This window comes from Taudactylus pleione, unplaced genomic scaffold (genome assembly GCF_031769625.1).
Source record: "Taudactylus pleione unplaced genomic scaffold, aTauple2 ptg000556l, whole genome shotgun sequence".
Lineage (NCBI taxonomy): Eukaryota > Metazoa > Chordata > Amphibia > Anura > Myobatrachidae > Taudactylus > Taudactylus pleione.
In genome coordinates, this window is record NW_028284958.1 from 5,307,433 (window position 1) to 5,321,227 (window position 13,795).

Genomic DNA, 13,795 nt, shown 5'->3' on the forward strand with positions numbered 1-13,795 from the left:
AGGTCCTTTATTCCCTACAATACACACATTATACTTAAGAAAGCAGAAAACAAGCTCAAATCAAAATACCACGCTCAAGAAACAAACACTGACACAATGAGACATACATACATATACAGTATATATTGTCAAAGAGACAAAATGATACATAAAAAGATTGTAATTATTGTCATTAGTTCATTTTCATTTGTTTTTATATTTTTTACACCGCCTTCCTCCACACTCACCCACCTCTGCCTCATACCTGTGCTTTGGCCTTGATCTGCTATGTCCCCAGTACATTTATAGCTATTGCTACTTATCGCTTGACCCACTTTGAGTGTGGTGTCAAGATTCTGACACTTTTCCTGATCTCCTGACTGACTCACAGTGTGTACAAGCAGGTTCACATGCTGCTTGGATAAATGAGCAGTCCGGTGGTAATGACACTAACCACAAAGCCACAGCCATAGGATCGATCGGTACCCACCATTATACGGCAGGTCTGCTTTGATGAGAGGTAAGGGATATCAAAAACATAACGTAGAGTTTAAACATTACTTATCTTAAACATTACAGAAGTGATTATAAAAATCAAGGTAAAGTAGTAAACAAAAAAAAAAAATATATATATATATATATATATATATATATATATATAAAGTAGCACAGGAAATAGGTAGACATATAAAAAACAAACATATCTATTACCTAAAATACCTAGAACATCAGTCTACATAGGGTAAGAAATAATAATAATAATAATAGATAGTAATTAATGATGTTCAGTAATTACCACAGAGGCCCTCTTTATGCAACTCAGTGATAATTGTATAACTTCATACTATAAATTCCATTCAAATGTTAATATACAGTACTGGCAACTCAGTGCTGCTGTGTTATGAGATTCCACTGGAAAGCAGAATGTGTGTGGCATAAATCAGAATGTGCCATGCTACAATTATGATAGCAGTAATTACCATTACTGGCAAAGTGAGAATTCATGGATTTACATATGCATATGAGTATTATGCTATATATAGCAGGATAAAATAAAGAATTTGAACAAAAAAAAAAAAAAAAGAGTAAAAAAATGGGTGTATTTTTGTCCATCACTGATAATGTCCACCCGTTTGGTTTTACATTTTTAAGTTGGCAGAGGTGCACTGACGTGATATTAAGACAGATCTTTAGGAAAATACAGTTAATATAAATTTTATAAACATTTACGTTGGAAAACATATTGGTTCTTTTTTAAGATAACGATCTTGGATTTATGTTCTTTTCAAGCAGGTTTAACAGCTTAGGCAGCCCGCTTTGTGACAACATAATGCACTTTTCATTACGGCCTCTGCTAAACCAAATATGATGAATTAAAGTGTAAAGCAGAGAGCACTGCAGACTCTGAAATTACGCTGCAAGTACAGATGTTACAGGAAGGTTGACATGATAGATAAAGACAAATTCTACAAATAAGTTTCAATACACAAATTGGGGTCTATTTACTAAGCAGTGTTAGGAGACAGAGTGAAAAGTGATAAGGTGCCAGTCAATCAGCTCCCAACTGTCATTTTTCAAACACATCCTGTGAAATGGCAGCTAGGAGCTGATTGGATGGCACCTTATCACTTTTCACTCTGTCTCCTAACACTGCTTAGTAAACCTCATTGTGACTTGAGTTGTTTAAAATATAAGATGGGCTAACTGCATTACTGTTAACAAAGAGCTGCGGAAGTGCAATATCACATGGGAACCAATTGATCCGCGTGCAGTAGTGTTAATTATTTTATATCTTATTTTATGTTGTCTATGTATCACTGACCTCCTGTGCACTGGTATTTAACATTCTGCATTGTCGCTTACCGCAGCCAGGAATAATGTTGTACTGGGAGAGGTAGTGCAAAAAAACACCTCTTTGGTGACACAGTTTTACCACTGACCACAAATCCCAACTTTCATTCTTCCTCAGTATGTTGTGCGCATCAACGGGTCAAAGTGGTTGCACATATGCAGTACAGAACTACAGAAAGGTGTGATTGTTGATGAGCATGTAAGTACCTGTAATGCCATCCTGAGAAGGTATTATTTATTTTTATCTCAAAGGGGGGTATTTATCAAAGCCGGGAGAGAGATAAGACTGTAAAAATCATCTCCTAACTATCATTTTTTAAACACAGCCTGCAAAATGTAAATTGAAAGCTGATTGGTTAGTACTTTATCTCTCACAATTTTATCTCTCTCCGAGCTTTGATAAATACTCCCAAAATGCTCAAATTTACAGTATTTTTTAACAAGAAAATACATAGCGGCCCTTCTCATAGCCGTTCGCAGCTCTATTTAGCTAATTGCTGCTGGCATTTAACACCACCTTGCCATACAGAGGCCCTCATTCAGACCCGCTCGCAAGTGCTATGCGCTTGCAAGCGGGACGATGGTGGGGTGCTGCGCATGCGCCACGCGTGCGCAAGCCCCGGAGTGAGAAATTCACTCGCTCCAGGGCTTGCTACAAATGGGGCGGCTGTTGATGTTGATCGTCAGCTCGCCCCATTTTGTAGGCGGGGAGGGGGGGTGGCTAGACAAACGGAGGCGTTCCTGAAGGAACGCCTGCCGTTTGTGGGCGGCCCTACTGACCTCACTCGTGATGTCAGTAGTGAGCTTCCTTCTTTATTAGAACAGGAAGTTCACTGGGGCTTGCGGCAGATGAGACACTACCACAAGGGTCTCATCGCAAGCCGATGGTCGCGACCATCGCGACCATCACATGGCCGCTCGCAAAAGCTGTGGGTGACGAGACCCTTGTGGTACTACTGACTACTGACGAGTGATGTCAGAAGGGCCGCTCACACATGGCAGGCGTTCCTTCAGGAACGCCTCCGTTTGTCCAGCCACCCCCCCTCCCCACCTACAAAACGGGGTGAGCTGTCGATCAACATCGACAGCCGCCCCGTTTGTAGCGAGCCCCATAGCAAGTGAATTTCTCACTCACTCCGGGGCTTGCACACGCGTGGCGTGGCCGACCAAAAAAAAAAAGGTGCCCGCTCTCATTCAGAGCGAGCGCTCGCTTTTTGCGAGTGGCTCTGAATGAGGTCCAGAGAGCTGTAGTGTTATTAACAGGCAGCATTTTTATTTCTCATCCCCAGATGCCAACGAATAAAGAGAATATGTGAGAGGGAGGGGCAAAGAGCAGGAGGGAGGAGGGCAGAGAGCGGGGGGAGGGAGTTGAGAGTAGGAGGGTAGAGACGGAGAGCGTTGGAAGCATAGAGCCGGACCAGGAGATGTAGCTGAAGCACTGCATTGTTGGTAATGTCTTGGATGCCAACTACCAGCTGGAACATTACCGTTCGGCGATGCTGATGGATGCCAGGATCACCTGGCAAGGTTTGGACCTCCACAATGAGCGGTAAGTTGCAGACACCACTCATACCAATCCCATACAGTTTTTGTGGGTGGGAGAAAGCAGCCAAGCACTTCTCACTACAATTAGACAAATTGTGATATCAGAAAAGTTCTTAGGCACCTTTTATCAGTGGCAGAACTCTCAGAGGCAATGGAAGCATTTGTCTCTGGGCACCAGCTGTCAGAGGGGCACAGATAAAGGCAGTGTATATAGCGGGATCTATCTTTGGGGTTCAGGCAGCCACTGTCGCTTGATGGCGGCTATATGGTACAATAAAGATTTTTATTGAGCAGCCACCAAGAGAAGACGAGGTAAGTGTTTCTGGGCTACAGGGGGCTATCTGTGGAGGCTAGCTGGAGAGACAGAAGGGGAATGGCTGAAGAGACAGAAGGAGGCTGTTTGAAGAGACTGAAGTTGTGCTGGCTGGAGAGACAGAAGTTGTGCTGGCTGGGGAGACAGAAGGGAGCTGTCTGGGGAGGCAGAAGGAGCTGGCTGGGGAGACAGAAGGGTGCTGGCTGGGGAGACAGAAGGATGCTGGCTGGGGAGACAGAAGGAGGCTAGTTGAGAGACAGAAAGAGGCTAGTTGGAGAGATGGAAGGGGGCTGGCTGGGGAGAAAGAAGGGGGCTGGCCGGAGAGACAGCAATAGTAGCAATTTGTTGTGTTCAGTAAAATTTTATCTTAATCTTAAAGGATTTGTTCACTTTCAGATGATTGAATTTATATTGTCCTCTTGCATCTTTTAACAACTAGTTTACTTCATCTTGCTTTGTTACTCACATACTTTTCAGTGATGTCTTTTTATCATCAAGCATGGTTATGTATTTTCATTGCTGTGGGATATGACAGCTGTGGTTTCTGAATTAGATACAATTGTACCATTGTACAATTGTATAATTGTGTCATATCTCAAGAGCAAATAAAAAAAATTAAATAACCCAATTGCTTGGTATTATAAAGCATGACTAAAAGGAACAGAATGAAGGCTTATAATAAAAAGTAATGTATTAGTGAATGCTGCTAGAGGACATGTAAAAGCCAATAAATGAAAATCTGAAAGTGGAAAAGTCGTTTAATACTTCCAATCTAAAGAAAAACAAATTGGTTGAAAGATGAACAAAATTGCAGTGGAATTTAGCATAAATCAGAGTTTGCAGCAGGACAGGCAGTTTTACAGATGCAATGTGATGTTCCGGACATGCAATGTCCAAGTTTTGTTTTTGCTTAACAATTCTGCACTTTATTTAAAATTTCCACATTGAAACAAAACCTATAGGAAATTCTGCACAAGACATTTAAGGACAAAGGGGGTGTTTCAGCTTAGGACGGAATTGCACATTGCACGCAAGCAGTTTTGCAACTCCGTCCTTGCTAATATGCAAATACAGCAGGAGGTGTGTGATCAAGGTCGCAGACTGGGATCACAATCATGACCATCGGTCACGATGGTGGATGGCACCGGGCCGCCGACCAGCTGAGTAAGCCTCACCTTACGCAGGCTGACAGGCTTGCGAGGCCAGGAAACTGTGTTCGTGGACGCAGCAACCGGCCTTGCCACTCTCGGAAAATGGGAATGCTGGCTGTCCCAGCCCCTGCACCGCCCCTTAAATGCAGGGGCTGCGTTCAATCACGCAGCACCTGTTCTGCACATTCACAGAATGGGTCCTGTGCATGCTCAGATTCCCAATAATCTGGAATCTGCATTCAGCATCGCACTTGCAATGCTAAATCTGCCCCAAATTGCATGGAGAATTCTGCACCCAAATGCAGAATGAGGAGAAAACTTTGCTGAACAGTTTTAAAATTTTTGCTCATCTCAAGGGTCCAATCATCATCACTAAGCTTGTTTATGCATATTTAAGGTAACAGACCATTCATCATCAGGGGTCCGATAGGCCCTCCTGATATTCAGCAAGCTCTGAAAACGTAATGACGCTTGTTGCCGGGGATATGAAGAGGGATTCATGTGGATACCTCCGCTGCCTCCCCAGCGGCTTCGCCCATGTGTGTCCTCAGGTCACACGCACACAAGCTGTAGATGGCACAGCTAAGTAAAGCTGCTACAGAAGTAGAAGTGTTTCTGATCGTAGGGACAGCTGCTTATTGGATCAGCTGTCCCTGCACCGGAACAATGCTGAATTGCTCCGGTGATAAGTATCCCCTACAGCGAGGTGGACACTTCAGCATCAGGGGGTCATATGCCAAATAAATAGACCCCTAATTTACTATTAATTAATACTTTACATCACTTTAAATCTTCCATCCCAACCCTGGTATCTACAGTAGGTGGTGCAAATGTAAACCTCCCTTCCCTTTATTGCAGCAACTAATCACAAATCATTGAGAAAGATCCAGCACCTTCTGCACAGTGACACTTTGTGGTGTTTTTGTTTATTTTCTTCATTTACAGGTAAGAATGGGCTTTTAAAAATATTTTATCCTAACCCCCCCCCCCCGTAATCAATGGTCAGGACAGGATTGGAAGGGTAAATCTGCACACTCTGTACTAACTTTTATTGTTTTATTTTTATAAGTGGATTAGTAGTATCGTCTTCAGAGCCGGATTTAGACCTCGTGGGGCCCTAGGCAAGAAACCAGTTTGGGGCCCCCCTCCCTCAAACAAACCATATCACTATATGCGAGTTCCTGATTCATGCCCCTTACAAATGTTTTGGGGTTTTTCCTCCTTATATTCAACTTCTTAAATCTTTTTAATGAGAATATTTCCACTATGTACAAAGGGGAACATGCAGGGACAGTAGTTGCGGTAACTGCTGTCCCTGCAAGTTGTATCCGCGGCAAATTGCAGAAGTCTTTCACAAAAGTGAAAGACTTCTCCCGGAGAAGCTGGCACTGGGTATACACACAGCGTCAGATTCCAAAGCCGGCTGGGGACTGCGGGGAAGAGATCTAAAGATCTCCTGCCCCTAGAGCCTCCATCTGATGGTGTAAACTACTAGGACTAAACTCTGAAAAGCTTAAATTTTGGGAGTTTAGTACATAGGGTGTCAGATCATAGTCCCCATTGATAATAATGGGGACTGCGATCTGCAGCGCTAATTAGCACTTTGCCGGAGATTTCTTTGAGGCATCCTGAATTGTGATTTATTACATATACTATACATGACTGGAGGGAGTGGCGGTAGGAGCAGGTGGGCCCCGGCAGTGTGAAGTGGTGAAAAAACAAGGCAGGGAGGGAGAAGCGGGTGGGGTGTGAAGTGGTAACAGGGGCTGGATGTAGAGGAAGGTGAAGGGGGCAGAAGAAACTGAAGGAGGCTGGGCCAGAGGAAGGTGATGGGGGTTGGGGCAGAAAGTGACAGGGGCAGTAAGCAGAGGAAGGTGAAAGGGGCAGAGGGGGAGGCTAGGGGTAGAGGAAAGTGATGGGGCAGAAGGTGACAGGGGCTGGAAGCAGAGGAAGGTGAAGGGGGCAGAAGGTGACAGGAGCTGGAAGCAGAGGAAGGTGATGGTTCGTGGTGATGGAGGAAGATGAAGAGGGCTGGGGGCATAGGAAGGTGATGGGTGCTGGACGCAGAAGGTGACAGGGGCTGGAAGCAGAGGAAGGTGAAGGGGCAGATAAAGATGAGGGAGGTTAGGGGCAGAGGAAGGTGATGGTTCCTGGTGATGGAGGAAGATGAAGAGGGCTGGGGGCATAGGAAGGTGATGGGTGCTGGACACAGAAGGTGACAGGGGTTGGAAGCAGAGGAAGGTGAACGGGCAGATAAAGATGAGGGAGGCTAGGGGCAGAGGAAGGTGATGGTTCCTGGTGATGGAGGAAGATGAAGAGGGCTGGGGGCATAGGATGGTGATGGGGACTGGACGCAGAAGGTGACAGGGGCTGGAAGCAGAGGAAGGTGAAGGGGCAGAGGAAGATGAGGGAGGCTATGGGCATAGGAAGGTGATGGGGCTGGATGCAGAGGAAGGTAATGGTGCCTGGGAACGGAGAAAGGTGATGGGATGTAACCCCGAAACATTGATATTGTCAACGTGTCGGGGTTACATCCCTTTCATCAGGATACACACATGGGGGGGGCCCAAACATATTCTTTCACCTGGGCCCACCACTCTCTAGTTCCACACTGGTTTTATGTATGTATGTTTATATACATATATATATATATACAGTATATATATATATATATATATATAGTATATATATATTGTATTATATATATATATATATATATATACACACATACACACAGTATATATATATATATATATATATATATATATTAGGGATGAGCGGGTTCGGTTCCCTGAGAACCGAACCCACCCGAACTTCGGGGATCCGGGGCGATCCGAGCCCAAGCTCGGATCTCCCTGTCTGCCCCGGATCCCTCTCCCGAGGCAAAACCTCGAGATCTGCTGTCGGATCTCGAGGTTTTGCCTCGAGCGGCCATTTAAAAAAAAATGCCTTTGCCTTTAATGGGCAAAGTGCTGATTGGCTGACAGAGCCGTCTGTCACGGCTCTCAGCCAATCAGCATTATGGTGCTCATTTGCATGTAGCACGGACTCGTGAGATCCGTGCTACATGCATCTGTGTGATTGACAGTGACACAGAGCACAGATGGGTCAGTGAGACCCGTCTGTGCTGCTGTGTATTTCAATGACACAGATGCACGCACGGACCAGGAGATCCGTGCTACTTGCATCTGTGTCATTGACACAGAGCACTAACGGGTCCGTGAGACCCGTCTGTGCTGCTGTGGTAAATAAAAAAAAAAAAACCTGTGTAAAAAGAGAAAAAAATGGCGTGCCCCCCCCCCAAAAAAAGAGCAACCAGCCCCGGGCATTAGTGACCCAGTGCTGGGTGTGCTTAAATACAGGGGACAAACGACATAGGGGTCCCCTGTACTTAAACACAACCAGCACCGGGCTAGTCAGAACCAGAGCTGGTTGCCAAAATACGGGGGACAAACGACGTAGGGGTCCCCCGTATTCTGCGCAACCAGCTCTGGGCTCTGATCCGGTCCTGGTTCTGGAAATACAGGGGAAAAAAATGAGTAGGGTTCCCCTGTATGTTCCAGAACCAGCACTGGACTTTTTCTAGCGGGGGGCTGATGCCACAGCCAGGGGAGCCCTTTCACCGGGCCCCCCAGCCGCAGCATCAGCCCTGACCGCTAGTCAGCCCAGGCCGGGGATCCCTGGAGAGCTGGGGACCCCCCCAATAAAGGGGTCACCCTCTCCAGGGCACCCCAGGCCCAGGCTGATAGCCCGGGGCTATCCCCGCCACCCCTGGTGGCGGTGGGTGGCGGGTTGATTGTGTGGTGTGGTGTAAATAAAGAATATCAAACATTGTCTTTACAAGTAGAACTGCAAGTCCCAGCAAGCCTGCCCCGCATGCTGGTACTTGGAGAACCACAAGTACCAGCATGCAGGGCATTAAGGGCCCACTAGTACCTGTAGTTCACCTGTAAAAAAATGTTTAAAAAAAACACAGGACACACACACCGTGACAGTATAAGTTTATTAAACATACATACACACACACACACACACACACACATGTACACATACTCACCTATGTAACCCTGTAGCATCGGTCCACTTGTCCGGTAAAGTATCCATAGGGGACCTGTGAAAAAAAACATACTCACCATCTCCTATGCGAGGTTCTGTCCTCTTCGTTCCAAAGTAGGCATCCCCGGACTTGGCAAAAAAAAAAAAACGAAAACGCGATCCACGAACTTAGTACCGTTCTATAGAACGGTACTTCCCAAATGAGAGCTTAGCGGCGGGGTATCACCATGGAAACCCCGCTGCTAAGCGTTCATTGGCTGAGAGAGGTCATCTCCCGTCTCTCAGCCAATGAACGGCTCCCTCCATTGTAGTCAATGGTGGGAACCGCAGGGTAAACTTTAATAACCTTGCGGCTCCCAGCATTGACTACAATGGAGGGAGCCGTTCATTGGCTGAGAGACGGGAGATGGCCTCTCTCAGCCAATGAACGCTTAGCAGCGGGGTTTCCATGGTGATACCCCGCCGCTAAGCTCTCATTCGGGAAGTACCGTTCTATAGAACGGTACTAAGTTCGTGGATCGCGTTTTCGTTTTTTTTTTTTGCCAAGTCCGGGGATGCCTACTTTGGAACGAAGAGGACAGAACCTCGCATAGGAGATGGTGAGTATGTTTTTTTTCACAGGTCCCCTAGGGATACTTTACCGGACAAGTGGACCGATGCTACAGGTTACATAGGTGAGTATGTGTACATGTGTGTGTGTGTATGTATGTTTAATAAACTTATACTGTCACGGTGTGTGTGTCCTGTGTTTTTTTAAACATTTTTTTTACAGGTGAACTACAGGTACTAGTGGGCCCTTAATGCCCTGCATGCTGGTACTTGTGGTTCTCCAAGTACCAGCATGCGGGGCAGGCTAGCTGGGACTTGCAGTTCTACTTGTAAAGACAATGTTTGATATTCTTTATTTACACCACACCACACAATCAACCCGCCACCCACCGCCACCAGGGGTGGCGGGGATAGCCCCGGGCTATCAGCCTGGGCCTGGGGTGCCCTGGAGAGGGTGACCCCTTTATTGGGGGGGTCCCCAGCTCTCCAGGGATCCCCGGCCTGGGCTGACTAGCGGTCAGGGTTGATGCTGCGGCTGGGGGGCCCGGTGAAAGGGCTCCCCTGGCTGTGGCATCAGCCCCCCGCTAGAAAAAGTCCAGTGCTGGTTCTGGAACATACAGGGGAACCCTACTCATTTTTTGTCCCCTATATTTCCAGAACCAGGACCGGATCAGAGCCCAGAGCTGGTTGCGCAGAATACAGGGGACCCCTACGTCGTTTGTCCCCCGTATTTTGGCAACCAGCGCTGGTTCTGACTAGCCCGGTGCTGGTTGTGCTTAAGTACAGGGGACCCCTACGTCGTTTGTCCCCTGTATTTAAGCACACCCAGCACTGGGTTACTAATGCCCGGGGCTGGTTGCTCTTTTTTGGGGGGGTGCACGCCATTTTTTTCTTTTTTTACACAGGTTTTTTTTTTTTTTTTTTACCACAGCAGCACAGACGGGTCTCACGGACCTGTCATTGCTCTGTGCCAATCACACAGATGCATGTAGCACGGATCTCCCGGGTTCGTGCTACATGCAAATGGGCACCATAACGCTGATTGGCTTCCTGTCTGCCACTGCAGTGCCACTCCTAGATGGGCCACGTGTTTGTGCCGCCCCCTTGTGTCGCTTAGCATAGTCATCCAGCTTCCTCGGTACAACCTTTTGGCCTAAAAACAATATTGTGAGGTGTGAGGTGTTCAGAATAGAGTGGAAATGAGTGGAAATTAATGTTATTGGGGTTATTAATAGCGTAGGAACAAAAAAAGGCCCATTTATGTGATTTTAGCGTTTTTTTTTTATTTTTTAAGAAAAAATCCAGATCCAAAACACAAAACCCAGAACCCAAAACACGGAAGGGTGGTTTTGGCAAAACCAATCCAGATCCAAAACACGAAGAAAGATCCAGATCCAAAACCAAAACACAAAACACGAAAAGTGTCCGGTGCACACCCCTAATATATATACACACAGTATATATTATATATATACATACACACACGCACACACATGTACTGTGTGTATATATATATATCATCTAGTGACATTGTGAAAACCGTGTGCATATATCACAGTAGGTGTCACTAGGGCAAGATGCACATATCATATACACTATATATACATATATATATATATATATATATATATGTATATATATATATATATATATATATATATAGTGTGTATATGATATGAATATGTGTATCTTGCCCAAGTGACACCTCCTGTGATATATGCATAGTTTTTAGTTTCTTGCAGCTCATTGCCGACTGGATAATTCCCTACCTTCCTGGCTGCTGTGCTTAGCAGTTCCTGGCCTGAGATCCTCCTTGCAGTCCCTCTGATCTGCCGCCTTGCGGGGTGCTGCCACTGATTGATGCTGCTGGTGGGCGGAGGGCCTGTCAGTGTGGCCAAACATCCCGTTGGGAAGGACGCTGCTGGAGGTAGCCGGAGCAGCTGGGACTGGTCGGCGGGCCGCGGAAGCAGTCCAGGTGACGTTGCCTTCTGTAATGCGCAGGCCAGACACACACACACTCTCTGGGAGTCTGGGTGGGACCGCGTGACGTCATTACATCACGCGGTACTCGCGCAGTGCTCCTCTTGGAGTGCTTTGATCGGCCGGATTTTTTAGGGCAAAGGGGCCCTTCCACAGGCCCTAGACGAGCGCCTAGGTTGCCTAGAGACAAATCCGGCCCTGATCGTTCTATATATGCTAATAAATGTAAAAAATGGATGAGAGCACCATGACTTCCTGCTGACTGCTGTCCCTTAAACATTTCCATTACCTGAGAGTAACAATCAAGCAAAAGCTCTTTGCTTGATTACTTAGCTACCTGTACTTTAGAGCAGAATTAATGTAGCACAATTGGTAATTATTTTTGTACTTAGACATAGAGGTCCTGATTCAGATCGCAGCGTCCCTATACATCCACTTGTGTAAGGTTCCATCTGCCGTCCAGTTACACTGCAAGTGTAGATCTGACCAGTGGCAGATTTTACATAGTGGCTGCAGTCCCCCAGTAAAATCCACCACCCGCAGGGACTGACTAGCAGTGGCAGTGACTTATCATTGGAAGTGCTGCCTCCTAATCACAGATGGACAGGCAGTCCCAGGGGGAGGTATTTTCTACCCCTGGGACTGCCAGCATACTCGGCAACTTTGTAGTTTCCTCTCCTGGAAGAGTCCGGAGAGGAGATGCAGGTGGGTGGTGACGGGGACAGGCCTGGGCTATTCACATAATTATGTCCCATACTCTTATGGCAAAATTCAGTGAACTTGAACATATTTGAGTAGGGGGTGTGGTGATATGACGCATAGAACAGCCTCACCAGGCCCCATCCCCTCTTCACAGACTGTAGGTTCCCAGTATTATTCTTCCCATTCTGCCCACTTCACTAGGAGGAGTACCCACTCTTCCAGCAATACCCGAAAAAACAAGAGTAGGTAAGTATGCTGCCAGTCCTGATCGCAATTAGCAGAGAGAGCGTTCAAATGGGAAGCCACTCCCCTCCTATAATGGCAGCCGTATATGGCTTCTAAGGGATACAATTGATGCAGTCCCTAGAAGAATGGGCTGCTTGTCACTTTGTGTGCACATACAGGATTGTGATTCCACACATGCACACAAGCAGGCAGCACAGACCGACAGAGAGCAGAGTAGCAGACCCCAGAAGTTACAGGTAGGAACACTGGCTCTGGCTAATATATGTCTTAATCTGAATCGTCCTGATGCAGATATTCACCTCAGATGGCCTCTGACGCTTGGTGCGAAAAATTACAGATGTAACCAGTTTGTTTCCGCCGCAAAAGTATTATATTGGTAACTTAACCCAATTAAAATATGGACATCTTAAATAAAAATAAAACAGCATCTCAATAACATTAGTATACATTAAAAAAAAATGTTTTGAGAATTACCAAAACAAGTCCTTTGAAACAAGGCTTCCTCGTTCCTCAAGCAAATGGATATATATAATAGGAAATGAGCATTTTTTTTGAATGACCTATTCAAATACTATCATCTGTTTAAAAGGCAATACTAAGAAATGGTGTCTGGAATCCTCTCTACCTAAATGTTAATGAAAAGAAACAAAGACATCTGAAATACAGCTAAGACAGTTTGATGAATATTAGTTCCTATGAGAAATACCAGCCTAAAATAAGAAACAATAAATAAATAGAGGTAAAATGGTATCACCTCTGTGATCCAAATTTCTTTTCCAAAAGCTTTTGGGAGAATGAGGGTGAGCAGTGACCCCAAAAGTCTGGAAATGCCAAAACTCTATAATCTGGAACAGATTTGGTTTTTCCTGCGATAGCCATGTAAATATGAGGATCATGAAAAGGTATATTTCCTTTGTGCTGTTCTAAAAGTTGGTTCACAACCTTGTGACTTTCAGATTCATCAACACTGTCCCTCTTCTTGAGCTTGAAAGACTGGACACATCTACTTGGAACGTAGCTGCGTTCTCCGTGGATCATACTGGAGGAGCATGACTTTGATAGCTCTTTGAGCTGGTTACTTTCTTTGATCATTTGATCTTGTTTGTTTAAAGATGCTTCACCCGAGAAGGAAGTTCTGCTGGAATTGCTGTTTATTTTATTGTGTGCCGAATTAGGGAATAACGTGTCTGCAGATCGGTCCACTGTTCCACAGCAATCTTCAGTAATTCTTTCACTGGACGGAATGTTATATGTGTAAGCGCTGGATATAGTTTCTGTTGTATTCAGTACTTCTTCCATCTCAGATTCCTTGTCCTTTAAGAAGTCAACAAAGTGAAATTGTAGGAAATTTGCTTAATGACCTACTAAAAGCATATCATATATAGCATACTTTTTTCTTTAAATTAAAGATTTTTAAGACATA

The 13,795-nt window shown here is 45.5% G+C and overlaps 1 protein-coding gene across 1 annotated transcript in view; it reads right to left on the reverse strand.

Moving 5' to 3' along the window:
• AGBL1 (AGBL carboxypeptidase 1) overlaps positions 1–13,795 on the reverse strand; it is a 676,305-nt gene that overhangs the window by 479,778 nt on the left and 182,732 nt on the right. Inside the window, exon 11 of the mRNA XM_088452839.1 lies at positions 13,127–13,686. Coding sequence (XP_088308965.1) covers positions 13,127–13,686 — 560 coding nt within the window. The remainder of the gene's footprint in view (positions 1–13,126; positions 13,687–13,795) is intronic.